Genomic DNA, 25,245 nt, shown 5'->3' with positions numbered 1-25,245 from the left:
AAGATACCTATTTGCTTAATGCTAGTTTCTTGGATGCTTGATAGTAGCTGCTTTCAGTGAGGAAGTTTATTCTTGGGAGGTAACATTATAAGTAGAACAGTTTTAAATATCTGATGTCTGTGGAAGGACTTTGAAATGTTCAAATAATAGTATATAGGCTAGTGTTATGGAGAGTGCAAACTCTAAAGGTTGTTAATTTTAGCGCTTGCAAATGCATACGTTTAACTCTGCATATGTACACGTGAGGAATAAAATTTAAGCTCATTTCATATGGTGCTGAAGGAAGGATTTTCTTGTGATCCAAAACCTATGATATATTTTTGCTATTAAGATCTTCTATACAGTTTGGCCCCTTAATTAAAAAAAAAAAAAAAAAAAAAAAAACAAAAAAAACAACCCAAAAAAACAACAAAAAAAAAAAAAAACCAAAAAACCCAACCCAAACATCAACACACAACCAAACCACCAAAAGACAACAACTCAAAAAAAACAGCTAAGAAAGTTGGCCTGTGTAGGAAGACTTGTGTGAAAACTCAGTTCAAGTATTTTTCCTGCACAGGGGCTACTATTGCCAAACAAACTGAAGCTGTGGAAATGAAGTGCAGCTGGGATGTAAAGAATGAGGGATTTAGTTCTCTGTAAGGACGTAGTTAGTCATCAACATCTGTGTCGGGGATGCTGATAAAATGAACATCCTCTCCTGATTTTTATCTTGCATTTCATTTACCTTGTCAGTTAGTCAGTTAATCACATACACTATTAGTTTTCATAGTTCTAGTTCACTGGATTGCTGAATTGTAGAAACCCTTGTGTGAAGAGGGTAACGCTCCTCTCACACAGACTGTAGAAGGTGTAGTATTTGCTAGGTGATGACTTGCAAAATTGGTGCATGGTATCTACAAGGATAGATAAATCAGTGATTTTGTGACTTTTATCTATGATATAAGTATCTTATATCTATGGTACAAGCAAGATTTTTTTTGTTGTTATTTTTTGCAAGTAAATAACAAAGAACTGAATATATCACCTTACTTGCATCTTCCTGTGCTCACAATAGGATAGAGCCATTGCAAAGACCAAGAGAAAAAGCAATGTCATTTCCAAGTAGTAAAAGACCTTTTTGGTAAACATTTCTGTTTTTCCAAAACTGTAGGTCTTATTGTAATACGTGCATCAGATTTTCAATTCAGTCTGGGTGGGTTCTTTCCACCCTATGTCTATATAGCTCTTCATGGTTTTGATATCAGCCCTCCCCTGACTGAATTACAGTCTTGTATCCAATTGCACAGCATATCATAATATATATATTTTTATATTTGTAAATACGTTGTAATACATAGCATTTCCAGTGACCAAATGTAGATTTGCTTCTTCCTTCTGTGATGTAATATGGGAAAAATCCTACTTCAAAATTAACTGTGGGGGGAACAGAATCTTAGGACAAGAGATGAGAAATATCCCAAGAGTTTCTGCAGAGTGAATTTTCCATGGAGTAATTAAGCCTATTTAAGGCATACATAGATATATTGAAACAAAACAAAATTGAAAATCACCGGTCAACTGAAATTGCAGTGGGTTTTTTTTCTTTTTTGAAAGCAAAACAGAACACTGGAATTTACTTTCTTTTAACCTGTTTTAGTTCAAAGCTGTAAAAGTTTTCTAAAACTGTAAAATAAAGATACTTAATTTTTGAACGGAATTTTGCTATTTTGTATCACCTTTACATTCGAAATCCAGTTATTTACTTCTTTTTATTGTTTCCACCAGGATGCGATAGAATATCTTTTGTGATTTAAAAGATCGCTGTGCACAGCTTCCATCTTGGGCTGGATTCCACTCAAAATTCTTAAAACTTGCCCATGGCTTTTCAAGTTTTAGGTTAATGCACAAGACTCGGTACAAGAAACAGTGTTTCACATCACGAAGCAGTCCATGCAAGTCATCTCTTTTCACTGCTTTTATAACCCTGATGTGATGGATGTAACAAATCTGTTGCATGTTGTAGTGCTATTGCTTGGGAAGGAAGGTGGTTACTAACAGTCCCTCTATTTAAAAAATAGTAAATTTCTATTGAATTACAGGAGAAGTCACAGATGTATCAGAGAATGGTACAAACTCAAAACAGGTATGTTTCCACTCTGTGGTTTTGTGCCCATGGTTTTCAGTATGCCCTGCATATCACTTTTAGATATGCAGATACAGCCAGGAAGACAAAAATTGAGAAATTTCTTGTGTTGCCTGGCTTTAAAAAAAAAAAAAAAAAAAAAAAAAAAGTTGCAGCAGTGAGACAGCCTTTCTCTTTGGGCTGTTGCTGGGGAATCAAGAGACAGCTACTTCCATTCAAACAAAGAGGGTTCAAAACCAGAAAGACTGGTTTTGTGTTAAATAAAGGGTAGTAAATAGTAAAATACAGTCTGGCCACAAAGCTCATCCTAAGGTCTTCTAAACCTTATCCTATATTAGTTGAAACAGTAACTAGTATTCTAGATTTAAACATACACCTGTGTAGTAGAACAAAATTAGCATAATGAACAAGTTGTGTGACTTCTATATTACTATATCCATTGCACAGACATGGACACAGTATTTGTTTTAAAACAAAACAAAAAACCCAACCCAAACCTAAATTACTGGTCTTGGCACAGACTAATGCTCTAATGGGGGGGAATTTAAATCAGGTGAGACCATAAAGTGCTGTTCTGCTGAATTCTTACAGTAGAGCTTGGCCCATGGATCTACCACTAGTACCGCACCTGTGTGATCTATCACTATTGATTATCTTAATTACATTCAAAGCATCTCCCAACTATCTCACATATTTACTGAAGATCTGTCCTACGTGACCATTTCTGCATCTACAGGAACAACTATTTACAAGCATCTTACCTATGTACAACTTGCTCAGTTTTGCAGCAAGAAGCCCCTGGCAGAGTCTTTGGAAGGGAAGGCTGGATTCTCCACCCAGGATGATGGCTCATTAAGCACAGGAATTGGTCTATGCACAGGTACTGCCTGAAGGTTGTCTTCAGGGCACACCGAAATTCCCACCTGGAGACCTCCTGCACCAATCCCTCAAATACTTTCTTGTGAAGATTTTCAGTCAATTGCCTAGTTTCAGGTCAGTTCCTTGTCTCAAATTAGTTCATTATCTCACCTGTGCAGATGATGAAGTGGGGAGTTCCTGGACCACCTAGGGACTTGATGACTTAGCTGCACTGGCTGTGCACACAGGGACAACCCTGATCCCAGCTATACCACAACTGAAAGACACGCTTGAGTTGTATACTCACAGCTCACGTGTAACAAGTTCCATAGCTCTTGCCACGTATCCCAAATTATTTTAATTATTTTTTTCTGTTTTAGAAGGGAATGAAGATTGCATATCGTACATATCAGATAAGAGAGAGCTTTTCACTCACCATAATGAACTGCAGCAGCCCAGATTTCCAGCATTCACAGGCCCAGTGCTGTTGTGTAGTAGGAGGTGGAAGAAAGTTACTGGAACAGAAAAATAGCGATGATGAGTGAAAATACAAAGCTCTGAACTTTAGCCTTTAAGCATAATATTAGGTATGAATCTGTGGTATTTTTCTTTTTGTGGGAACTGTATTCAGGCAAATACAGTATTTTGAATTTTGATCTCGGGCTTTTCTGTTTAAATACAATTCTCATATTCATGGGTTGTCAGTCTCCACATTCCTTCTCTTCGGTATCACCTCCAAGACAGACTTGACTCTCTACATCACCTTTGCATACTGCTTTCAGTAAAAGAGTTCCCTGGAGAGAGCTGCAGCTTTGGGATGAGGTGTGCTATGGGTCTCCAGTAGCTCCTAGAAATCATCCTGTTCCCAGCAGCTGCTCCTGAGCAAGTCCAAAAAAAACCCTGGCTCTAGCCCAGGGGAACCTTCCAATCTTCTGAGATATTTTTAAAGGACTGCTTTTTTCACTTTCACCTCACTGGTTAACTGCAGTGGAGCAGAAGCAGTAATCTACTGTTATATCTTATTTTTGGGTTGATGCATCAGATCAGGACAGCTGTCACTAGTTCGTGCATAAAAGGTTTCCATAAAAAATCTAGATGCTTTAGGGAAATAAAAGTTAGGAGGGCAAATGGCCTCCCAGGTATCTATCAAAAGGTGCTTATGGTCTTTAGCCTCATCACGGTCAAGTATGTATGCGTCCTCCGCTAGTGCATAGCCATTTAGTCCAGCTGTTCAAATGTTCCATGTTTTCCTCTGTGTGGGGCAGGGGAAATCCTCTTTTCCCTGGAGGATACAAGGAAACGCCACCTGAGCAGCAAGCCTTGGCCTCGTGCCTTTTCCTAGATCTGTTTGCCTCCCAACATGGGGATGGACTAGTAAGGCAGAGAGCATTAAGGAGCTGCACGGACTGTCTGCCATGGGGTTAGCCCATCCCAGGGGCAGAATTTTTGTCTTGTTGAACTTCAGGAGGTTTCTTTTGTCCTGCCTACTGCACTCTATTTCCTTATTACTGTCACGTTAGCCATAGGCAGTAGCTCTTTAAAGCTGGCAAAAAGATCCACAGTACCTACTACAGTGACTAGGGTGATAGTCCTATTCCAAGTGGGAAGTTGGTTTAGAGACCTCCAGAAGTCCATATTGAGAGTATATTTATTTTGTACCTTACCTAGGATGGAGGTTAGCAAAGGGACACAAAGCTGTGGCCATTACAGAGTTGTTCAGTAGCTGCCATACACTAAAAACCATTCTATAAAAGTTCAAATAACTTTCATTAATAAGAAGTAAACAAGTCAATCAGTATTTCTATAATATTTCTGTGGAAAAAAAGAGGGGGAACTTCTAGCAGGAAAAAGCTGTATAAAGATCAGGTTTTTTGTATTTATAAAAATCACTACTGCAGAACTGGATTTTATGGAAAAAAAATGTTTTTCTTCTCAAATTTCCTCATAAAGTTATATATATTTCTTCCTTTCCTATACTCTTTTCTATTTGGATTGGTTTATTGCTCTGAAATCAAGATTTTAAATGAAATTAAATCAACAGATACTTTTGTTGTTCCCTTCAGGTCTAAGAAATGTCTCTTCCCAGTGCAGAAAAAGAACATGAAAAAAGGAAATCTGCACGGAAAATGTGGCTTGGGGCTGGTGCTGCAGAGTGTGTGATGCCCATCCTTGATGTATCAGAATGGGGTTCTGATGGTAAAATAACTCTTAATTTCTGATAAGTTGCCATAAGCTGTTATTTTTCTGTCCCTGTTCCATTTCTTAGCTGTTGTATCACAGGAAGAGAACCAGCAGACACAACCATTAAATCTCACCTTCGTTTTTCCCATGCCCTCAGTAAAAAGCCTTTCCCAGGAAGCAGAATGAAACAAATGATTTTTGAAATCCTTTCATATAAAGCCCTCCTTGCTGTGTACTTTGCACCCAGAAATTTTTAGCCATTGAAATAATTATGTATCCTGTGCAAAGCATTTCTCAGCACTCCAACGTGTAATGTGGCAAACCAGCTAAATACTGTTAAAGGTGTTTAAATCCTCCTGGTGCATCATGATGTTTTCCCAATTGTTGTGTTGAATTTTGAGTATTATGTTGCTTTAGTGCAGTGTTTATTTTATCTGTACACTGTAATAGTGTGTGCAGCAAACCTGCAATGAGCAGAGTGGACCCAACTGCCCCCGTTGAGTTTGGTGAGTTTGAGGCAATCACATTCATAGTGATTGCCTTCTCGTTTAATGTTTGTGTGTTTGTTCCTAGCCCCTTCGGGAGTGCAGAGACTGCTACTGCTACTCCTCATTTTTAACCTATTCTACCACTAATGCACCTACTAGATTTTGCTGGTTTCTTCTCTTAGTGCAGCCATATCTCCCCTCCTCCCCTTATTGCTTTTGGGGTCTGGTCAGGCAGTTTTGTCTTCCCCAGACCCACAAAGATATGTGCAGGTTGTTCTTTATCTGCTGAACTTTTAGGAGCATATCAGTCTTCTGCTCAGCTCTTTCACGGAGATGTACGTACGGTACATGCAGTCTGTTGGTAAGGACAGGAGCTATTTGTGGCATTCACTGGCTCGCTTACAGCCAAAAGTTTTTATATTCAGAGACTGCTGCATTTTCCTGGTTCTTTCAACCTGCAGGAGGAATTTTAACCAGCCAAGTCTTCATTACTGGTGCTCAGGAGGAAACCTGAAACAGTTTTCAGTGGTTGCTGCTCGGTTTGGAGAGATCTATGGGATAGCAGATGTTAGGAATGAAAGAATAAGCTCTTATCAAAACCAACTTCAGAGAAGTCTCTAAGATCATTTTATAATTTAAAAATCTTGCATTCTTTCCTTGCTTTGCTCTTTAAACACACTAACTGCTAAAGTTTGCCATTAATGTTGAAGCTACTTGGGATCAGAATTGGCCATTGGGTGAAAGCTGACTGTCAAGCAGCAGGCAAAAAATCAGATTAAAGCAAAACGAGTTCTCAGTTTTTCATGTGTTTTTCGTCTTTTCGAGATGGCGGAAGGCTCATTTGTGGGCTCAAACATCAACTCCAGCACAAAGAACCCTCCCTGTCCAGTTTTGGCCTCTGCTGTAGGGGGGTGTGATGCTAGATAATCCCTGCCTGTCCCTGTGCAGCAGTTAGGCCATTTTCCTCACGCGGATATTGTTATGATGATAAACAGAGGATGGACTGTAAGGGCTATGGGTGTCTGACTGAGAAAACGAGCGGGTTTTTTTGTAAAAGTGCTTCACTTGACTGTTTTCTGTGTGCATGGGACAGTGCTTGTTAACCGCTCACCCACACGGTTTTACCGGGGTGGGGGGTTGGCTGACAAGTTCTGGTGAGTGGAGTGAATTCAGTGCAGCTGGCACGAATCACCAGCACTTCAGGCAGCAGTTTTGCTTTCTGTCCTGCTGGCGGAACGCTCCTGAAGTGAACGGGAGTTGTAGTGAACTGCAGAAACTGTTCTCCGGGCTGGGGAGAGGCAAAGAGCTGGCGCATCTCTGCTCCGGTTTCCAACGCAGGCAGCTGGGGGGGGGGGAAAGTGCTTAAACCCAACGCCCAGTGAAGAAACAAACCAGCTTTTCAGGGTGAATGGTTTCTGCTTCTCAGGCTGTGCCTTTAAGCTCCGTATGCAAACTCCCCGTGTGCCTCCCCCCCCCCGCCTCCCGCGGCCGGTGTGGCCGGACAGTCCCTGCGGGAAGCGAACTCGCAGGAGGCACTGCTCCGCGGGGGGAGAAGATTTCTAGGGAAAAACACCTTGGTGGCAACGGGAAAAGCAAATCAGGTGAGTTCCTGCTCTTTCTTAACAGTCCTTTTCATTTCCTTCAAGGAGTCGGGCTCTCTTGGCTCGGGTGGGAAGAGAAAAACCTGCAGCTGCTCTGATAACTGCACCCACCCGTGGTCCCACCATCACCACCACGGGTGTTTCTTGCCCCCCTCGTGGTCCCACGCCTGCACAAAGCACCCGACCCCAATTTCCAGCGAGGCAAACGCGGGCAGCGCAGGCACAGCCATCCATCCCTCCTGCGGTCCGCCCTGGGGCTCGGGCAATCCCTCCTCCTCCTCCTCCTCCTCCTCCTCCTCCTCCTCCTCGCTTTTCCAGCAGGATTTGCTGCCTGCACTCGATTTCCAGCCAAGTGGGAATTTGAAAATGGTCCTCCCGGCTGAATTTCCCCTCCCTGCTTGGGGAAATTCCTCTTGCTTTGCTGGCTCTAAGGAAACTGCTTGTTTATGAATTTATTGCCTGTTAGAGGAAACATCTAAGCTTTTATTTCAACTAATAGATGCAAATAACTTCAGGGCTTCCTTTTTAGTCCCTTATGGCTAAATAATTTCCCGTATGTGATCCTGGAGAGCTTTTTAAGTGTTTTTCGATTCCATGTGACTCTAAAAATGGTTCGAGGGAGGTCGGGAGCACTTTGCACAAATGAATTGGTGATGCTGGAGGGGATTTGTTCTCCTCCTCAGACCAAAGGTACCAACACTGGCCACAGAAATGGGCTCCCCATTGAATGTCTGTGGAAGTTCGACACTTCTGCCAGTTGTGCCCTGCAGGTTATATTTCTGTAGGACACTTCATCTTTTGTCTGTTAACCAGCGTATCTTCAGTTACACCAAATGTGTGATCTAATGGATGAGCCTTGGTGGAAAGTGATCTCTGGACCCTCTTCTCTGAAAGTACTGGTTAAGGACAAATGTCTTAGTTTCTTTAACTTTCTGGAAACCAAAGGCAGAGAATCGTCTACATTATTTAAACATTATAGCAAATTATGAAATATTCTAGAAAGAAAGTTGAGGGTACTTCATGGGAAATAAAAAGCGCAGCTTTAGCAATAATGCAGACCTAAATGCTAAAATAAGCAATATTATCACTGTATGAAATATGCTAGTGGCACAGCCATGGCTGTGAGCAGTTTTGACCTTGGCATGAGACAAATCTTGTGGCAACCTCCATGGGCCTGGAATAGCAGCACCATTTGAGCCAAAGGAAACGTTTCTGCAGCTGGATGGTGCTTTGTTCCCACAAATGAAGGAAAGGGCTTGAGAGTGCTGTCACGCTGCTTTGCACCCACTTGTCTTCCAGTCCTGAGGCTGCCCTGCAGAGATTTCAGGCGTATCGCCCTGTATCCCGCTCAAGGGAGGTCCCAAGCAAGGTGCCAAGCAAGGCAGCACAGGGCAGTGCAGGATTTGAGCAGTCGGTGTGTGCCAGCATCCTGTGGCCTGTGCTTGGGGATGGTCTCCTCCGGCAGGAGGGGCTGACCGAAGCTGTACATGGTCACACAGCCTCAGCACTTGAGTTTAGCAGACGACACTATCCCGTGTCGAGTTTTATTCTGCAGCCTCTGAAGTCAATGACAAAAATCCCATTGACTCGGATGCTGTGATTTCTCTGCTTGACTGGTATCTTTCATCACTGGCTGGTTTCTCTATGTGAATTCTTCCTTTGAGGGAGCATGCATTGCAGATGACTGGTTTCAGGGTAGCATGGGGGTTTTGTGCCCGTGAACGTTAATGCCTACCTGGCAAACTGTAATAATGGCTCAAGCTAGGTACAAAAAAATGTAATTTACACATTGCTTCTAATGTATATAAGCTGGTAAGAAAGAATAAAATGTGATTATCTGCAAAATGAAGACACCTACTTTAGCCCCTGTTCCTACAAGAACCTCTGGTCCCAGTATGTCCACCAACTTCATCAGGACCAAGATTTCTCCCACAGCCTTTGCAATGGGCCAGACAGTGTCCAAGGGAGGAGGAGGATTGTCACTAGAGGAAATGCCAGAGTTAAGCATGTGAGTTTTTCTTGGCCATTCATGAGCTGAAAAGTATCAAATTATATAGCGCTCCTATTGTGAAAAGTAACTGGACAAAAATTGCACTTCCTTGCTTACTGGATACTCCCCATGTGTATTCAGTATTTACTATCTGTACTGAGTTGTCAAGCCAGCACAGCTGGGGGGAAGGAAGGCAGCCTTTATTTACTGTGTAATCCATGGCTAGAAGTTTAAAAAGTAATTGCAGGTACAAATCTGCCCCGTACTCTGTTACCAAAGGGAGAGCTTGGAGCTGAGTGTTTCCAAGGTGGAAATGATGTTAGAGCCTTTGTTACCGGCGATAATACAAGCACCAGGGAGCTCAGCCTGTCTGTCATGTCCCAGCTGAGACTGCAGAGCTGGCAGGCAGGGAGAGGATCTTCTTACTTGTAAATTGAGAGACATTTGAAATCCAAGAGGGAAAATAAACAAGGCCTGCACAATGTCATTGGGCTTGCTGAGAGCAGGACTACAGCTGAAGCAGATGAACCTCCAAGAGGAGTGCTGCAAGGGAGCAGGCATTCAGGATCGGTTACTGAACTGAATGGCAGGGGCTGGGAACACCCGGAACAGATTTGTTCACTTGCAGGCTGCTTGTGCCCTGGAGGCTGACAGTGCTGGGGGCTCTTTGCTCACTTACCTCAATAGGAAAGATGTGCCCTCAGCCCAGGGTCTGCAGCCTCTTAGGTGACAGTGTTTCTTTCTGTTTGGAAGTAGGGTATAGCCTTTCAAATGCAGCACAACCCCACTAACCGTTAACCTACGGAGAGGCGGGGGACCTGCACAGCTCCACATGTCCAGTTACAGAAGTTGGACATGAGTTAAAGCAAAAGGATTAGAGAAATACAGTCTTGAGTGGTTCAAGGAACCAGTCTGGTGGCAGGAGATGCTCATGCCACCTGAAACAAAAAGGCCATGTTAGACAAACCTGGCTTGACTGTGTCTGCTGATGATGTGGGCGGTTTGTCTTGCTTATGAAGGTACCGTCTGCTCCAGCTGATGTGACGCTGTCCTTTCTTTATGTGTTCTACCAGCTGGCTGCTGTTTCAGCATAGGCTTTTTTTCATGGCATATCATCATGTCATCAGAAGATTTAAGGGAAGACATATGGGCTCACTAGGAAGCAAGTTTTATTCCAATACTCCCTTCCTTCTCTGGAGCCCCACTCACGGTGCAGCCCTGGGGTGCCCTCAAGCCATAAGGGGGAACTGGCACACGGTTCTTGGCCTTTCCAGGCTGACACGTCCTGGCATTGCACCACCACCCAACAGATACCTCTGGTTATAAACCCACTCCCTGAGGAAAATATTCTACCGTCCATCAGTAGCTGCTGCCACAAATTGCTGAGCCCCACTTGCATACAATTAAATTCCCAACTGTAAGGAAAAAATCACAAGGCTTGAGCCCATTTTAACTAAGATATTTGAGTTTTGCTGTTCTCGCCACCAGGCTCTGCCAGCAGACCTGTTTGCACACCCATATCTCTTCATCTCGTCTGGTCATGCTTCTGCTTTCACTTACCGCAAGTGACCATTTTCTCTCTTCTGTTCAAGCTCATGTTTGGTGGCTCGGATGTGGTTTGTGGTTCTGGTGCCTGTGATTTGAATGGTGAACCCACTAAGTGAGGCACGTTGGAGTCTACTTTTTTCATTTTGGGCTTTCTCCCTCTGGAGAAAGCCGATTCTGCTTCTGCTGCATTCCTCCTCTGAAGTGCCACGAGTCTTATCTCGGGGATAAAACCATTAGTCCTTCACTCACCTTTGACCAAATGCTCATTACTTCCTGAGGTTGCAGGTGGATCTGCTGCTGAGCTTGTTGTCTGCCTTGAGCAAGTCGCATATTTTTCATACCAATGCCAGCATTTTGCAAAGGCTCTGTCTGGGTAAGGACTTACAGGCATGACCTTAGACCACGAGGCAGTTTTACAACACTTATGTCTGAAGGCTCAGCAGACACTGTATTGCTGTGCTGAGAGCCAGACTACCTTGTAGTGGTACCAACTTAATGTGGGATAAAGCAAATGTTTTATTAATGCTTGGTTATTCAAATGGTTGCTGCATATCGGCTGTCCTTTATAATCATAGTGTTGGAGAAAACCATTGAAACGTGCTAGAATACAGAAAGGCAGCACAAAGGCTCCAGAGCAGCCTGAACTCTGCCATCTGGGGACATTGGGGTTTTCTCGCATTTGTTATCTGTAAATGAAGTTGACTTTTGAAGACACAGGTACCACTGTTTCTTCCCTGTGTTTCTTTCCCTGTTTCTTTCCTCTGGTCAACAGATCAGAGGAGAGGCTTGGCTCCTGTCCTCATGGTGGAGGGCTGCTGCTAGGGGCTGGCAGACTGGGAACAGGAGAAGCTGCAGAAGAGCAGGAGGGAGCCTGGGGCAAAGCAGTGTGAGACAGGGGTGTGTGCATTCCTGTTCTGAAGGGAGAGAGACTAAGCATGAAGAGCTGGAGAGGGCTGGGAAGGCAGAAGGGAAGGCCTCAGGAGGTGAAAACAGGAAGGGAAAGACACAGCAGAAGCAAAGGAAGAGAAATACCAAGTAGTGGAAGACAAGAGACTGGGGAACATGGAGGTAAACGAAATAAAAACAAGCCCTTTTGCTGGGTAGCCACCAGCAGAGTGCTGCGAGGTCACCATCGCTCTTCAATCTCAGTTGCCGTCATGTTTTGCAAGAAGCCAGTTTCTACCTAAAAACAGGAACCACCACAATCTGTGCTGAACAGTTGTGTGCTCTGGACCAGTTTTACAAATGTGCATGCCACGGGGCTCACCAGACTGAAAGAGAGACCCCTGCCACGGGGAGGCTGTGATCTGTGCCCAACGGATGGACAGACACCCAGGATCTCCCTCCTGTGGCCCTGCCTTGTCCCCTCATTGCTCCTGCACGTGATGTGCCCCTGACGTGCTGCACGAGTGCTCACACATGTGCTCACACATGCACACGCGTGCTCACACACACACACGTGCTACTTCCTTGTCCTCCTTGACGAGAAGAGCGGGTGTTAATGACAGTTTGGCCAATTAAAAGAAATATTATGGATAAATGGATATTTGTACCATTCCACTTTACATTTTGAAATTTCCCTATCTGAGCCAGTTGAGAAATAAAATACCTCTTCCAAGGAAATCCGATGGAATGACACAAGGCTGCCCTGGAGCAAAATCCAGACTCCCATGGAGAAAACAAACCGAGCTGCCAGGAAGCAGAGGAGCAGAGATGGTGGCCATCTCCCAGGAATCTCAGCAGATCCTTAGGGACAGCCAGAGATGGTTATTTTCACAGGACAGCTCTTGTTGACTTTCTTTGTAGCACATCTAACCTGCCTTCTCTGCTAAAATGGAGCAGTGAGAAGAAACCCCACTAAGATAGGACTAGAAATACTCTTAGATCACCAAGTTCCCCTCCCAACCTGCTATCAGAGGCATCATGTTTTACAACCGCTTACAATTTATAATCTGACAAAAAAACCATAAATGTGCTTTTTCTTCTCAACACTCGTACCAGAAACTCATGCTCCTCTGACAGTTAATACTCTCCTAATTTCTGCCCCCACCAACAAAATTTACTTTTCACTCATCTGATTTTATGCAACGATGTTTTTCAATGTATATAGGTCCTTGCTACTCATCTCCATTATGTATTTATAGATGGTCCTTATATTCTTTCACTAAAAAAAAATCCAATCTCTATTTTGCTCTTGCAAGATGGGCCTTTCATTTACATGTGGATTTAATTCATTTTTAACTTGCACCACTCACACCAAAAGAAAATAAACTTTCCTTATGCTAAAAGGGAGAGCAAAGAAGACAAGTTTTGATTGTTTTGGGAAGTAGAAGGCTTCTTTGTCTGTCTCTAAATACTCTGTTTTTTCCAGTTCAAATGCCAGTGCAATCAATAATATTAACTTCTTTCTAGGGTCCCAGGTATCTGTTATTCTAGTATGACTTTTTATATGCAGCCAAGATTAGTTCAATCTAACTTCTATTGTCAAAATAACACCCAGCCATAGCCAATTTTGTCTGTGCTGTTAATTTTTTTCTCAGATGTGGTTGTCATACCTTTGAAGTCCATTGGTAGTAAGACAACTGTTGCACTGGTCAGCATATCTGGACTAGATTTTTGAGCTTCCACATTCAGCATACTGCAAGAGAGCTGGTGACTCCAAAACCTATTGAAAGAGCTGAGGAGGGATCCCTCATCTGTATGTATTCAGGTCACTAGGACCACTGGAAAAAAATGTTTCCTACCTGTCTCCTCTTAGCCAGAGCTGGATTGTCAAATGGAGATACTGTTAGCAAAACACAGGGGCCCAAAGTACCTATCTCTGCCAGGCTCAGTTACAGCTGGAAAAGAATATTGGGAGGTCTGTTAGAAAAAAAGAGGCATCTTGGACAGACTTTCTCTTCCTCTCCCCTTTCTCTCTGTCACCTCACAAAGAAGTGACCTTTTAAAATTTCTTATCTAGAAGCTTCAGTTTAAAGAGCTGCTGACGTCTCTTGGAAAACACTGAAAGGCTCTTCTGAAACAGTGCTGCTGCTCCCTGTGTCCTGGGTCCCTTTCTTCCCTCTTTCTCTTTCATTGCTAGATACATTTGCATTAGAAAAGACAGTTTGTCTGCAGCTTCCCGTTTGCTGAAGTCACAGCCTGATTTATAGCATCAGTAAATAGCTGTTGTTGCAGCCCAACCACTCACAGCATCTTCTGAACTGGTAGGATGGCCAGTGCAGAAGTGACCAGACAAGATGTCCCTCAGCAGGACAGAATTTGGGACTGAGGAAGGAAAAGCTGAGTGGGTTTCATGTTCTTGAAGCTGTCGATATCTAGGCAGAGTAAGTTTGAGGGATTCATTTGCCTTGCCAAGACTCTTCTGGTGTGACCCGTAGATCTGAAGTTTCCCAGCAGCTAGAGGTTGAGTCCTCAGAAAACTCACTCTGAAGCTGAGGAACTTTGGACCTTTGGCCAAGAAGGCTGGAATTCCATGTATTTCAACTCTGACCAACCAAATTGTCTTAGATAGACTTCTGCGTGCCAGTCTGAAGGGAAGGGTTCCTACCTGTGCGGGAGGAATATTAATCCAGTAATACATTTTAGGGCCAGAGGAAATCGGTGCCCCTTCTTGTCTTGTTAGGCTTCTTGCAAAAACTAACATGACTGAAGTATGGCTGATCGAATGACTGTAGATAAAGCAGGATATTCCAGGCTGTTTCATTCCTACCGATATCCAGCTGTTGATGATGTGCTAAAGAAGGACAACCTTGGCTTGTACTAGCAAGAGTGCAGACAGAAAAACAAGGTAAGTGCCCTATTTTTGGCATTTTTGAGATCACATTCAGAGTACCGTATCCCATCTGAGTACCTTCAGTGCATGAAAAGCATTGACATACTGGAACAAGTCTAGCAGAGGCCACTGAGTTGATCTCAGGAGGCAGGAAAGATCACATGAAGAGGCTTTGGTTCCAGTGCAGGATGTTTGTACCACTTGAAGCAAAATACTGGAAGCACCAGTGCCAGTGCTGACCACAGGAAAGGAGAAACCACTCATCAGGATAGTAGCATAGCTGTAATTAAAGCACATATTAATTGCTCTGCATCACTAGGCACTGGGAGCTCTCTGGTAAACACTGTGGTGAGTTTTGTCATCCACTGAATTTACTAATGGTAATTTTGTATTTCCTTCACAATTCTTGCAAAAATATGGAATAGCATTGGGCTATATATGAAACCCCACCCTGGAACCTGCCTCATAAGCAACTACAGGGTGAGGTTTATTACTTAGCTAGTTTTAATCCACGTAACGTATACTACGGGGATATAAGTAGCCTAGTGTCAGGATTTCAGTAGTCAGGTCAGAATGGGCCAGTAGAAGCAGCCAATGATTCTTAAGGGTTTCCAATACCAACTGGCTTTGGTCCATTTACTAGACAGACTCCCAGGCAGGTCTCTCTCCATAGCTGCCTATTCAGACTGCAGAGTTTCATATTTAAGGATATGACTGCAGTCTAGTCTTGTTATTTGCAGGCCTATAAGATTACTCTGAGATAAATGTTGTACTTTCCAAGTTAACTGTTCCACCTACTACTGCAGCTCTGTGACTCCTGAGCAGCACCAAAGCATTTGCTAGTGACACTGGTCGGTTTTAGGATCTTTACTAGGGGTGATGTCTGAGGCAGAAAGAGCAAGCCAAGGTGCCAAGCCCGGTCCATACTCACCCCTTGCTATGAGCTGGTGTATCCGTTCACCCTGGCATCATAGGCGGTAGAACCTTGAAATCCTGCTGCTAAAACAAACCTGGGGGACTGCCTGCTGAAGAGCAGGTACCGTGTGCTGTCCTGGTTGGACCCTGAGGCAGGGCCTGTGATGCTGGGACACTGGTTCAGCGCTCACCCAGAGCTTGTGTCACCAAAAGCGCCTGTGCGGAGGATGGAGATGGAGGCATCAGGCTGGTTTGTACTCACAACGGACACGGCCATCCTCAGTGGTGGCCTCCTAGGAAGAAAGGGAAGGGGAACCAGGCAGGGAGGGGCCACCATGGTTGATGTGTTCAGGTCCTACAACCTGGACTTATTAGTAAAATCTCCTGACTGTAGCCTAAGGCATATTCAGGGGATGGACTGTGTATCCATTCTTTTACTTCTTGTGATAAGGTGCTGCTTGGAGCTCCTGGGGTAACCATAGCGGGCATGTCACATTTCATCCCAGTCTTGTCCTTTTCCTCCTCTTCTTTTTAATCACAGAGGCCATCTGTAGAGCTGCTCAGAAATCATGGACCAGATAAAGACAGTGCTAGGCACCCAGTGTAGAGGACTGAGGGCCAGCTGCTGGAAGGTAACCGTTGCTGCTGCCGTGGTGGGCGGCGTGACAGCTCTCTACCTGGGGATCCTGCTGGGTAAGTGCGAAGCTGGGTACGTTCTTTCAGTTTATCTGCTCCAGAAAAGAAATGGCTTGCAAAGCTGTCCTGGTTTCAGCTGAGATAGATAGAGTTAATTTTCCTTCTAGTTGCTGGTATAGTGTTATGTTTTGGGTTCAGTACTATAAGAATGTTGATAACACACTGATGCTTTCAGTTGTTGCTGAGTAGTGTTTAGACTAAGCCAAGGATTTTTCAGCTTCTCAGGCCCAGCCAGCAAGAAGGCTGGAGGGGCACAAGAAGTTGGGAGGGGACACAGCCAGGGCAGCTGACCCAAAGTGGCCAGAGGGATATTCCATACCGTGTGACATCACATCTAGTATATAAACTGGGGGGAGTTGGCCTGGGGGGGATCACGGCTTGGGAACTAACTGGGCATCAGTCAGCGAGTGGTGAGCAACTGCTTTGTGCATCACTTGTTTTGTATATTCCAACCCTTTTATTATTATTGTCATTTCGTTATTGTTATTATTATCATTATTAATGTCTTCCTTTCTGTTCTGTTAAACTGTTCTTATCTCAACCCATGAGTTTTACTTTTTTTCCTGATTCTCTCCCCTAACCCTAACCCACTGCAGGGGGTGCTGGGGGGGAGCGAGTGAGCGGCTGCGTGGTGCTTAGTTACCTCCTGGGATTACACCATGACAACAGCTCATGGTCCTCACAGCAAAAACCCTCAAAAGCCTTCTGCTGAGGACAAAATGCAGTCAGCTCTCCCCATATATACACACAAACTGCAAGGGCTCTAGACAACTCATGTTCTGAATGTCTGACTTTAAAGCACTTTATCTTCAGCGTCGCATGACATGTATCCTCTATTCCTCTCCTCTAATCTCTCCCTGTGACTCTCAAACTTTGTGTCGCTGTACCTTGCCGCCCCAGCCATCCTCTGTCACAACCTCTAGTAGCCACTGACCATTGCCTGTTTTACTGTCCCACTCAAGAGCATGACCACTGTCTCCTCACCTCTCCCACCTTCCTCCTGCTGCCTCTGGTGTCCCATGGCTAGATGCCACCTCAGGCCAGCCCCCTGGTGTGGACCCCAGGCTGACATCCCACCAGCACAGCTCTACTGTACAGTACCACTTTGTAAGCTGGCTTTGGTACCCAGCAGCCTGTTCCTGCAAGGTTGGGGCCAATCTGGGATTGCACTGCCAGGTTGTACCCATCTGACCATGAACTTTTGTCTCAGGCTTGACAAAAATCCAGCTTTTTCAAGTTCAGATTAGATTTTCCTATTGCATGTGTGCAGGGTAGCCCAGCACGGCCATGGGGCACCCCCAAGGCAGCCAGGGGTGGTCAGGGACAGTCAAGCTGCTCAGACCAGGGGGGTCTAAAGGACATGATGAGACCCATGTTCCAAAGTGAGCAGCGAGGAAAGCTGGGTCCAGCCATGGCCCCAAACCTCCGTGTGTCCTTTGTGCCCCTGACAGACACCTTCCCTCTCTGGCAGCCTGTCATCCTGCGGGAGAGACCAGCTTTGAGCACACAGTGGAGCTGCAAGGAATCGCATTCAATAGCAGCTTACAGATGGAGAACTCGGATTACTACAGGGTGCTGACGCCTGCTCTTGAGAGGCTGGTGAGTTGATCTGGGCTTGGCAGGAGAAGACTTGGGAAAGACTGTGGCGGCTCCCCAGGGCCCAGCTCAACTGTCCTCATTCAGGAGAATCTGGATGCCAAGGGCAGGAGGAAAACAGGAATTTCTTAAACATCAGCAGGGTATATCACAGGGCTGAGCTGCACTTTGAGAGGCCCCGTCAGGGCCCTAAGAGACATTTGCAGAGTGGGAAATGTGTGCTTAGGTCTGTTCCTTTCACAGGAGAGGTGGTAGGAAGGCATAAAGAAAGGATGTGCTGCCTTGTGCCCTGAGCCAGGGTGGGAAAAGGGTTACACATGAGCTGGACACAGGTGCTCCTGCTGCCTAGAGACAAGAGATGATGCTTCAGCTAGCTCCAGTTCCCTGCAAAATCCCATGCATTATCTAGTCCCACCTCCCTGGGATCTTCTGCCCAGTAAGTGTGTGATCATCGTTCTTTGCTTTGCAGTTTCTGTCCAGTTTCCAGGACTCCCAGCTGGACTGGAGCTGCACTGGTTGCACCATCCTGGGCTACAGGTGAGTGTAGGCAGCTCTCTCTGCAGACTGTGCAGCTCGTGTTTCAGGGCATTCTGACAAACTCCACCAAGAAGGTGAGCTCACACCTGTGTTCTTGTTCAAAACTAGTACAAAGAGAAACTGCTTTTTGGTCAAGGCTGGATTTTCTTCTGGGTTCGCACCAATGTTCTGGATTCTTCTATTTAGAAATGCAGTCAGAAAGGCAGAGGAAAACAGCTTTGTTCAACCAAAGCTGAACTATGGGCCAAAGAAAAAAATGCAAATGACCATTTCAACCAAAGCACATCTCCAGAAAAACTTGCACCTTAAATTATTAAGAATTAGTTTTGTTTCCCTCGAGTTCCCTGTAGGCAGCTACCACAAAAGCCTGTCCCTTGTACTGACCACAGAGCCAATGTACCCATTACTTCTCTGTCTTCCAGCAGGAATGGAAATTCAAGCGTGATCGTCCACTTTCGCCTCCGCTTTGCCCCCCAGGATTCCCAGCCCCTGAGCTCTACCATGGAGAAGGAAGCGCTCAGGCACGGGCTGGCAGCTGCCCTGCACAAGCAGGGTCTCTCCCTGGCTGCCTACGGGACAATATCCTCAGCTTCTCTTACAGGTATGCTCCTCCTGCAACTGCTGGGCAGCCAGAGCAAGGTGCCTTGTGCTGGTGCTGCTAGCACCAAAGGTCACACCAGCAAAACCACAGACTGTGTCTCAGATAGCCAAACTGCCACAAGGCTTTAGCTCTGGATGTCCAGTCAAGGCTTCGTGCCCAGCAGCAATGTTAGAAATGGAGGTGCTGCCAGGCACCGAAGCAAACCAACAAAAGATGCTCTGCCTGGCTCCCAGGTGCTACCAGCTTCACAAGACAGCAGCAGAAACATGCCTAGATCTTGGCGGTTGCTCAACAGACATTTGTGGGGGAGTCCCCAGGTCGCCCTCCAATGGTAATGCTGTCCTGCTGCTCTCTGCCCTGCACCAGCAGAGCCTAAAGCATAAATTGCAGCTTCTTTGGCTTTTCTTGCAGCACCTGGAACCGGCCTGAGGGACAAGAGATCAAGCTTCAGGTTAATTGCTGGGTTGACTGTACCTACAAGTGCACAGCAGCCCTTAGGCAGTCCTCAGAGTTGTAGCAATAATTCCTGCTTGGGTAGATATTTCTCATATTTTAATTATTCTCTGAAACCACCTGACTAGAAATTCTCCTTTCCATCAGTGACTGTGGAGTTGCATGTGACCGTAGGACTCCAGGTCCAGGGGATTAAACAAAACCATATGCCTGGAAAACACGAAGGTGTGGGTTCCTCTGCAGCTCCCTCTGCACTCCCTGCAATGATGGGCAGGGTCCTTGGACCTTTGGGAGCCTTGTGCAGCCCAAATGGAGGGTGCACAGACACCCCTTGGCTTTAGGCAACAGCCCTGCATAGCTTCAGCCTTGGAGCCTGCTCCTGGGAGGCAGCTCAGTGCCACAGCTCTTGGGAATTTCTCCCTGCACCTGGGATCACCCCAAAAGCCTGCAGGGCTGTAGATGGCTGTTCCTCCACTGCGCACTGTGCCCACGGTGGAGCAAAGTGAAAAAGGGTCCCGGTGAGCTCAAGTCCAGGAGCTCACTGCTGGCTGTGGGGCAGGAAAAGTGATGGCCAGGCAAGAGGAAAAAATGAAGCAAAGCCTCTGCCAGCCCGGGCCCGGGAGCAGCACAGTCCATGGGAACATGCAGCTCCTGTGCACCCGACTGGGATGCCCTCACTGATCCCCATTCTTTCCACTTCGTCACAGGTCCCAGTGAGGTTTCTCCCTACAGACCTGGACTGAAATCAGGTAAGAGCCAGGCAGCAGGAAGAGCCATCTGCCCCAGCTCCCTCGGCTGCACTCTGCAGCCTGACCTGTAGCCTTCTCCTCACCAGCGGCCTGGCTGCAGATACGAGAGGTGTTTGTACCCCGTCTTGTTCATAACCTGGTGGTCCAGGGCCCTGCACCACTTTGCTGCAACAAGGGCTGCAGCTCTGCTCCCGGCTCCATCCCGCAGGGACTCCGGCGCTGCCAGGGAGCAAAGGGACAAGGACACTGTGGTGGCTGCCCCTAGGGAAGCTGGGGGTTCATTGCTGGGAGGGCTGCAGAAGACACAAGTGACTCAAGCCTTGCTGTCCCCAGGGAGCTGCCCTGGAGGCACGTTCACTTGCTGCAATACCCAGTGTGTGTGGAAAGAAAACCCTGAATGCGATGGCCAAAAAGACTGTGCCGATGCCCCTGATGAAAGGGGCTGTGGTGAGTCTCTTGCAGCAGGTCTCCTGGACATGGGGGACAGGCCACATCCCACTGCTGCAGACCACTGGGCTTCTGGGCACTGAAGAGAGCCAAAGACAGAGGCCAATAGTAGATGTCTGCATCAGGATGAGGGGAATTGTACCCTAGAAACACCTTGGTCCCACCACCAACTTCAAAGAGTCATGGGCACCACATGCCCACGAGCTGCTGGGAGCAGACCATGAGGCAGTGGCTGAGCTTGTGGAACTAGCCAAGATATCTCCAGAATTTCTTGCTTTAGAAGTTTCAGGGAGGATGCTGTGATGGGCCAGTGCTTTGCAGTGCTCTTTTTCCAAGCCTGCAGGTTAAAGTCTGCCCTGCGACATCCCTGGCAAAGTCCTGCTGCTTGAGCACGTGCTGGGAGCATGCACGAAGCTGAAGCAGCTTTTCCCACTTGTCCCCAAGAGCACTTTGGTGGGGCATAGCCAGAAGGATCCTGATGCACTGGCTCTCTCCTCCCTTTCAGACTGCGGGAGCCGCCCTGCCATGCAGACTGCCAGCAGGATAGTTGGAGGCTCAGAGGCATCCAGAGGGGAGTTCCCATGGCAAGTCAGCCTGCGAGAGAACAACGAGCACTTCTGCGGTGCTGCAATCCTCACAGAGAAGTGGCTGGTGTCTGCCGCTCACTGCTTTACTGAGTAAGCTCTAGCCACGCTAGCTTGCCCCCCTGCCCTGTTTCCAAAAGCTGCCGTATCTTCTGGCTCAAGCTCCCGCTGTACCACACTGCCCCATCACGCCTGGTTTCCTTCCCTTATCGGATTAAGTCATGGGGAGCTCTTGTCCACAGGGATGGCAGGATGGTCAGGAGGCAGCATCACCCGCAACCAGCGGCTCTGGTTTGCAGGGTGATGCTGTGGCTGCAGGGTCACACAGTCCCTGCTGTCTCTCTTCCAGGTTTCAGGACCCAGCCATGTGGGCAGCTTACACGGGGACCACCTCCCTCAGAGGCTCAGACAGCAGCACGGTGAAAATGGACATCGCACGCATCATCCCACACCCCTCCTACAATCCCGACACAGCTGACTATGATGTGGCCGTGCTGGAGCTGAAGAGACCTGTGACCTTCACTACGTACATCCAGCCCGTGTGCCTGCCAGACGCTGGGCATCACTTCCCCACCAGCAAGAAGTGCCTTATCTCTGGCTGGGGCTACCTCAAGGAGGATTTCTGTAAGCAAAGCACGGCAGGAGGCATGGTGGGGTGTGAGCGGTGCAGGAGGCATCAGGGAAGGGAACTCGGGCCGTGTTCTGGCCAGCTGGGGTGAGCTGTAGCATGGGCAGCTGGTGCCATGCGAGGCTCCCCGTGGTGAGCTCACGGTTGCATCTTTCTCGTTTAGTGGTGAAACCTGAGTTCCTGCAGAAAGCAACAGTGGAGCTGCTGGACCAGACACTGTGCTCCAGCCTCTACAGCCATGTCCTCACAGACAGGATGCTGTGTGCTGGCTACCTGGAGGGGAAAATCGACTCCTGCCAGGTAAGCTTTGCCCAGGGAAGCCGGCACACCTCCCTGCATGAGTCTTTCCCCTCCCAGTATGCACCAAGCAGTACTTCAAGAGGCAGGATCTGACACCATGGTCATGGTTCCCCCTGCAAGGTTTGAGGCCATGCCTTGGAACCAAGCATGGATCTGCAGGGACTGCAGAAGACAAAAATGAGGATATGTTCCCTAGTGCTTAGAGCAGGGCACTGCTGTTTAAAGGGGCTCTTTTGGCTATTATTTAACTACTTTTCTCTACTTCCTGAGCTGTAATCAGGGCTGGCACTACCAATGTACCTGGCAGGTCCTCAGATCAAAATCCAGATGGCAAAGGGCAGCAGTGGAAACTAAAACATACACAACAGTTGTTGGTGAACAACTTGGTGCTATCCCTAGTTAGCTTTTATCCAGCCTAGAATTGCAAGTGGTCAGCTGGAGAAAATCTTGCCTTTCACAATGTGTTGTGAGAGGAGGACTGTGATTTTCATGGCTGTCCCTGTGATTTGGCAGGGCCCTTCATAGCCACAGCTGAGCAAAACTGGACTTCTTTGGTGGTAGTGCTTCACATTTCTGCACCAAGTGCAGCACAAACACCAGAGAAGGGGCCAAGAATGGAAGATTCAAGGTTGGATGATGAACGTGACCCATCTGGTTATTCATTACTCACCTATAGCAATCCAACCCCCAGAAGGCACTGCCAGCATCACAGACACCACACATCCTACATCAGCAACACTCATGACCTCCCAACACCAAAGAATTGACCAGGAAACCATAGGCCAAATCAAGAAAACATGCAAAGATTAGCATGGTCTCCCTGGGTTGCATATCATGCAATGAACACCCATCATCCAGCTGTTTAGGGGCTGCTGGGCTTAACCTTTAAGAGCAGCAGTTTAACAAATGATTAAACCAGTAGAAATGCTTACCCTAGATTTTATGGAGGATGGCCTTGTGCTCGTCTGGCATATCAAGGGCACAATGCTACTGCTTAACAGAGGAGCACCCAAAGGCCAGCAAAGGAGATGCTTTACTCACCGCTAGGCTGGAGCAAATAAGCAGAGGTGAGCTGGGATACACAGGGACAGAGAGACCCAGTCTGGCAGAGGTATGCTGAGGGTGGCCAGGGCAAGCTTGGAGTGTCCCCAGTGAAAGCTCACCATCTGGCTTCTCTTGCAGGGTGACTCTGGTGGGCCCCTGGTTTGCCAAGAACCATCCGGCAAGTTTTTCCTGGCAGGAATTGTGAGTTGGGGAATTGGATGCGCTGAAGCCAGGCGGCCTGGGGTTTACACACGTGTTACCAAACTCAGAAACTGGATCTTGGATGCTATTTCTGCCTTCCCTACCTCCATAGCCCGTACTGTCCCTATAAAACACACCAGTACTAATAATAACATGGTCAGCTCTGAAAAGATAAACACCACCACTCCCGGAGCAATCCGCACCACTTCACCAGCCCCAGCTGCCAGCAACCCAGTGACTGCATCAAGACCACAAGGTATGAACACCTACAGGGTGGGTGCACCTTGGCAGGAAGAATGGCTGGTACAGGTCCAAATGTCAGGTTTGTTCTTCTGCTGAGCTGAAATGACCTTCAGTAGGGTGACCCACACAACCCTTGCCTAAGTGCTAAGGCACAAGTTACATTATCTGGCTACCCCAGCTCACCTAGAGCAGCCTGGCAAAGTCACTCAGTACCTGTGCAGATGAGTTCCATGAGTTCCTCCTTTGCTTATGCAACTGAATGTGTAATTTTGTCTGCTGTCTGTGTAACTGGTCTGCACCAGCAGGCCCAGGACAGGGTACTGAGACACAGCAGCGTCTGACACTGTTTAACCTGTCGACTGCTCACTTTTGTTTGCCACCTAAGGATATTCCAGTAGTTCAAAATTGATGGCTGCAACTTCACAGCAGCATGCATCTTCTCCCTGAAGGGAAGGAGGGCAGGTGTCTATAGGATGACCTGTCAGCTCCAAGGAGCCCTCCCAGCAGCTCTGCAGGGAGATACAGATGTCTAAATTTAGGATTAAATTTTTATCTGGAATGGCAAGGCTAAGAGGCACAGAGCTGCTGGTTACTCTGCCTTTGAGAAAGGCACAGGATTAAGGACTTGCCAAGGGCAAGATGCAGAGCAGCAGTTAGGGTGAAAGCCCATGTATAGCTGTGCACGGCCACCATCAGGGACTGCCACGATCAGCAGGCAGGGCTTGGGCAGATGCCTCACACTTCAGCCCTGACCTGTCCCTGCTCACCCTTACTGGTTAGAGAGAGCAAAATTCTCTCCTCGCTTGTCTTCTGCTAGGAGTACTCACAAGTCATGCTTTGGCTTTTGTTCAGAGTGTGGAGGACGACCTGGGTTCTCTAAACCCAGCAAGATCGTGGGAGGAACAGATGCTTCCAGAGGAGAGATCCCCTGGCAAGTCAGCCTGAAAGAAGACTCAATCCATTTCTGTGGAGCCACCGTCATTGGGGACCGCTGGCTGCTGTCAGCAGCTCACTGCTTCAATGAGTAAGAGTCTATCCCTGCTAGCACTGCTGTTCCAGCTCACCTGCCCACCAGCATAAAGCTGTGCAGCTTTACACAGCCGTGTAGCCAAACCCATAGCTGTGGCACTGGAGTCACTGCGGAAAAACAAGAACAGACACTGGACATTAATTTTTGTTATAGCTAGAGATTCATAGTAAAAGGGTGTTGTGGGGAGGCTGGGATGAGGCAGGGAAAGGTTAAAGTAGCCTGGGCAGGGAGCAAGGACAACACATGCAACAGGGGTGGAAAAGGACAGGTGCCACAAGAGAGTTTCTTCAAGAAATTTAACCTTAAAAATTGGCTATAATATAGGAAATAGAGACACATGGTCAGCTGTTAAAGGGAGGGTGGTCAGTTCAATCCTGCATAGTTCTGTTAAACAGCAAGAGCCCAAGCCCAAATTTATAAATAACCCAGATAAAGAAATGAGTAGCAAGAGGATAATGTTTGTCAAGAATAAAAATTCCTGAAGGCAGAAAAGGTGGGGGACTAACTATGAAGAGTTTCAAGACAACCTTATGTGTTTAGCTGGGCAATAAAGCAGCAAGTGAAATGCAAGGTAGACAAGAGTGAGGTAAAAAAAAAAGTGTGGGTAAAAAACTGGCTGGATGGACGAGCCCAGAGAGTTGTGGTGAATGGAGTT

The 25,245-nt window shown here is 46.7% G+C and overlaps 1 protein-coding gene across 1 annotated transcript in view; it reads left to right on the top strand.

Moving 5' to 3' along the window:
* The first annotated feature begins 16,050 nt into the window (after window positions 1-16,050).
* TMPRSS9 (transmembrane protease, serine 9) overlaps window positions 16,051-25,245 on the top strand; it is a 16,385-nt gene continuing 7,190 nt past the window's right edge. The window contains exons 1-11 of the mRNA XM_010580725.1: window positions 16,051-16,174; window positions 17,649-17,776; window positions 18,243-18,310; window positions 18,733-18,911; window positions 20,072-20,113; window positions 20,447-20,560; window positions 21,066-21,237; window positions 21,494-21,768; window positions 21,936-22,072; window positions 23,255-23,573; window positions 24,413-24,584. Coding sequence (XP_010579027.1) covers window positions 16,051-16,174; window positions 17,649-17,776; window positions 18,243-18,310; window positions 18,733-18,911; window positions 20,072-20,113; window positions 20,447-20,560; window positions 21,066-21,237; window positions 21,494-21,768; window positions 21,936-22,072; window positions 23,255-23,573; window positions 24,413-24,584 — 1,730 coding nt within the window. The remainder of the gene's footprint in view (window positions 16,175-17,648; window positions 17,777-18,242; window positions 18,311-18,732; window positions 18,912-20,071; window positions 20,114-20,446; window positions 20,561-21,065; window positions 21,238-21,493; window positions 21,769-21,935; window positions 22,073-23,254; window positions 23,574-24,412; window positions 24,585-25,245) is intronic.

Source organism: Haliaeetus leucocephalus, unplaced genomic scaffold (genome assembly GCF_000737465.1).
Source record: "Haliaeetus leucocephalus isolate CR32 unplaced genomic scaffold, Haliaeetus_leucocephalus-4.0 Scaffold76, whole genome shotgun sequence".
NCBI classification, from domain to species: Eukaryota; Metazoa; Chordata; class Aves; order Accipitriformes; family Accipitridae; genus Haliaeetus; species Haliaeetus leucocephalus.
Note: the sequence above shows the minus strand (reverse complement) of the source record. Positions and strands in the feature narration are given on the sequence as shown.